Source organism: Hordeum vulgare, chromosome 6H, assembly GCF_904849725.1.
Source record: "Hordeum vulgare subsp. vulgare chromosome 6H, MorexV3_pseudomolecules_assembly, whole genome shotgun sequence".
Taxonomy (NCBI): Eukaryota; Viridiplantae; Streptophyta; class Magnoliopsida; order Poales; family Poaceae; genus Hordeum; species Hordeum vulgare.
Window position 1 is genome coordinate 395,327,611 of NC_058523.1, and position 3,679 is coordinate 395,331,289.

General features: G+C 44.8%; 1 protein-coding gene across 1 annotated transcript; it reads left to right on the plus strand.

Annotated features, from left to right (window-relative positions):
- The first annotated feature begins 948 nt into the window (after positions 1-948).
- Positions 949-2,787, plus strand: LOC123404068 (amidase 1-like). Its single transcript, XM_045097992.1, has 4 exons — positions 949-1,665; positions 1,759-2,075; positions 2,186-2,383; positions 2,686-2,787. Exons 1-4 carry the CDS (start codon positions 1,595-1,597, stop codon positions 2,697-2,699), a joined length of 600 nt encoding a protein of 199 aa, XP_044953927.1. The 5' UTR covers positions 949-1,594; the 3' UTR covers positions 2,700-2,787.
- The last annotated feature ends 892 nt before the right edge of the window (positions 2,788-3,679 follow it).

Here is a 3,679-nt window from a genome sequence, read left to right on the forward strand (position 1 = left end):
AAAAAAATGATGTATACAAAAAAAATATCTTTTGAGATTTTTTAGTTTTATTTAAAATTATTCATCGTGTATTATAGAAATGTTTACTATGTATTAAAAATGTCGATGAACATATAATTTGAGAAAAAAATATGCACATTGTGTATATGAAAATATTAAACGTGTATCAATACAATATCTAACGTGTACACTAAACATATACATTTTGTACTGAAAAAAGTAGTCATGTGTTGAATAGAAAATTAACTTGTGAAAGTCGGCAAAAGAAAAAAAAAACAAAAAAAACCAAAGTACTAAGGAAAACTGGCGAACAAAAAGAATTAACGCATAAAAAGAATTAAAATGTCAACAAAAATCAGGGTTAAACAAAGAAATCAAAGTAAAACGTCCAAAAATGAAAGCAGCGAAAACTGATCCAAAACCAGTAATAAAAAAATTCAAATCTGTGAGAAAAGAATGGAACAATAGGAAAACCAAAGAAAATCGGTAAGAAACAAAGAAAACCAAAGAAAAAACAAAAGAAAGAAAAAATGAAACAACTGTGAACAAACGGACGAGCGACAAAAAAATTCAATGGACCACCCAAACGCAATGATACTACATGTGAGACCTATGATATATCCTCGCAACAAACAAGGAATAACTTACAAGCAATTACGAGACCTCTCCTCAATAGTGTTTAGAGTGTCCGTTAGCGCAGCGGTGCATAGGTGCTCACACGCGCGGGCTAGCCGAATAAAAAGCAGAGCGGTTGGTCGCTAGACCACCTATTACGCTTTTTTTGTATTACTATATATCTACTTTTAAAAGAGAAGTCCGTGGTTGTGATGGTTGGTTTGGTGTCGTTTTTTTCGTTCACCTCCGTCGTTCGTTCGATCACACCTCTATACTCGCGCACCTTTCATTTCTGCTTTCTGCTCGTTATATATCTCTACTTCCAAAAAGGAGAGTCTGCGGCGGTGATGGTACGTCGTTCGTTTGATTTTGTTTCGTTCATTTTGTTCAACTAAATGATGGATCTCAAACGATAGTTTCCAAAGATAGCCCGCCTTCCTTTTTGATCTTTCCTATTATTTTCTGCCAAAACAAGCTCCTAAAAATCATCCCACCCCACCCGTTCCTCCCCCTTTTGTACGGAGCCCCATGGACGATATGTTGGGAAAAAGAGAACACATGTGGTCGGTTCCGCCGCCGCCCCAGCCCTACTCTCCATCCCCTTCTCCTGATAGCAGTGGCAGCGGGGGAGAGCCATGTGAAGCAGCAATAGGACGACAATAGCGGCAAGAAGCAGGTGGTCGAATGATTCTATGACTCTACCCCACGGGTTTGTTCATTTCTCACTCGTTTTATTTCTCAATATTAAAATCAAGATGTCGAAATTAAGATACAGAGCGGTTGATCTAGAGCGATGTTGCTGGGGTGACGGATGTGTGTGGTGGCATGTTTGGAACCCAAGAGGGGTGCCGGCACAGTGATGGTGGAGGGCTGGAGCCTGACTGCGTCGTGAGTGGTGACCAAGAGATAGGAAGGTCGTTGCCTTGAGAACGCGGTCTGCGGCCTCCTCTAGCAGAGTCAGGTGGCGGTTGGGTCATGGATGCTGCCTCCTTCCTCTGACCACCAGCACCAGCTCCCCCTGCAAGGCCTCGCCTTCGCCATCAAGGAGATGTACTGCTACCCCGCTTCGCTCTCTCACTCCCTCAATCACATCAGCATCAATCTCGCTAACTGACTGCCTAAGGATGTGGTCGATTGCATCAGCCGGTTCGGCAGCGCGGCCGCGTTCGCTACCGCTGCCACGGGCGTGGGCACGACCGTGATGGACGAGATGACCTACAACATGAATAGAGAGAATGCGCACTACGCACTCCCTCTAACGCCTATGCTCCCGGTGGCTTCTCCTAGCGCCTCGGCCGTCACCGTCGCCGCTAGCCTCGCCGATTTCGCCCTCGACACCGACACTGGCGACAGCTTCAGTGTGCCTCCCGCCTACTGCGTCATCTTCTACCTCCGCCCTTCACATGGACCAGTCTCCACCGAGAGCGTCCTCCCCATGGCGCAGATGTTTGACACCGTCGGTAATTTCAGTCTAGCTGTGCTACTGCGAGTGTTCACTAGACAATATTATTCATCTTTTCAAGTATTCATTCAGTTGTATGAGAGCTTATGATTGTGTTTTTGCGTATAGGGTGGTTTGCCAGAGATATGGCTACATTATCCCTTGTCACTGACGTGCTGCTGCCGCCTGTGCCTGCCAACACCATCGATGCCGAGCTACAACAACCAAGCCGTGTCCTCATTTCTGGAGACTGTTTCAAGATCTTGGGCTCCATGGAAGACTGCACCTACGAAATCCTCAACGCTTCAGCGGCCAAGGTATTCGGAAGTAAGTTTCTATCGTGAACTCGAACGCATCCATCCTTGGTATCCCTTGATGGAGAGTAGAGTAGCTTAGAGCAGGGATGGGCTAGGCAGTTTACATATACAAGTGTGTGAACCTTGTGAGGTGTGTTTATTGATTAACTGGCAGATGATGCAGTGGTAAACAATGGCATCACTGGTGTTTTTTCTCCATCAATGTTCTGAGCATCGGCAAGTTCATGACCAACTTGTCTGCGGTCGAAGCATCATAATCTTGTGTGCCCTCCGTCTGCTATCTCACGTGTCATGTATGTTGTTTTCTGTCAGTTCTGAGAATGTGATGCGACGCTTGGTGACGAGCGATGCAGGGTGTCAACGCTTTGGATGTGGCCGCGATGATGTATTGGTGGCGGTGCGACGGGCTGCATGGAGGTTAGGCTGGTGACGTGGGCGGCATGCCTTGTCGTGGCTTGCTTGGCGGGGGGGGGGGGGGGGGGGGGGGGGGGCGATGTGTTTTCCCTTTGCCAAATAGAGCTGAGCTGATGTACCTAATTTCAATGTAGAACAGAGGCGAAGCTCACGAGGTGATGTGATCAAGTGCTTAATGTGGAAATAGTGCTATTAAATCTAACATGAAGTCCCTCCACTAGAGGGACAACTGAAAACATTACAATTGCAAAAATAGGGTGGAATTTATAATTGCATCGAGGGTGTGGTTAAGGAGACATGATGACTGCCAAGATGAAAAGTGTATCTGCATTTGTCGTTGTATAGATGGAAGTCACATACATGCTCAACTGTGATTTCTGAATTAGAACAAGTTTCACTTGTATGATTTTTTTTGTTTCTTGAAAAAAACGGGCATATTCGTCGCTATGTTATATATTTCCCTTTGTAACGAGTTCTTACACATTTCTCTTTGATAAAGTTCCACAACAAGAAAAAATCTATTGAGTTGATGAAGAACATAGACATTTTGCCATATTGCTTAGAAGAATGATCTTCTAATAAATATCTTTCTATATCTTGTGGATGTCTCGATTATTAAATCTCTATTATCCCTAATATTCCCTACAGTTGAAGGAACTCTATATGTTGTGTCCATGTTGCTTCCCTTCTTAACACAAATGATCGACCGAAGACCAAAAAATCACCCGCTTGCTCGACCCCACCTGCGTTCAAAAAGAACGGGTTAAAAATGAACCATGGAAACCCACGCACGCATGTTAACTCCACCCTCGATACAACCTCTTTCCAATCAACACCTTCCAATCTTTCGTCCCCACACCACCGCCCCACTGACGCCACTGCCCCATATGAG

Coding starts and splice junctions, on each gene's coding strand:
- LOC123404068 (XM_045097992.1), top strand. CDS start 1,595: ATGCTGCCTCCTTCCTCTGACCACCAGCACCAGCTCCCCCTGCAAGGC. Junction 1,666..1,758: donor GCCTTCGCCATCAAGGAGAT/GTACTGCTACCC, acceptor CGATTGCATCAG/CCGGTTCGGCAGCGCGGCCG. Junction 2,076..2,185: donor GCAGATGTTTGACACCGTCG/GTAATTTCAGTC, acceptor TTTTGCGTATAG/GGTGGTTTGCCAGAGATATG.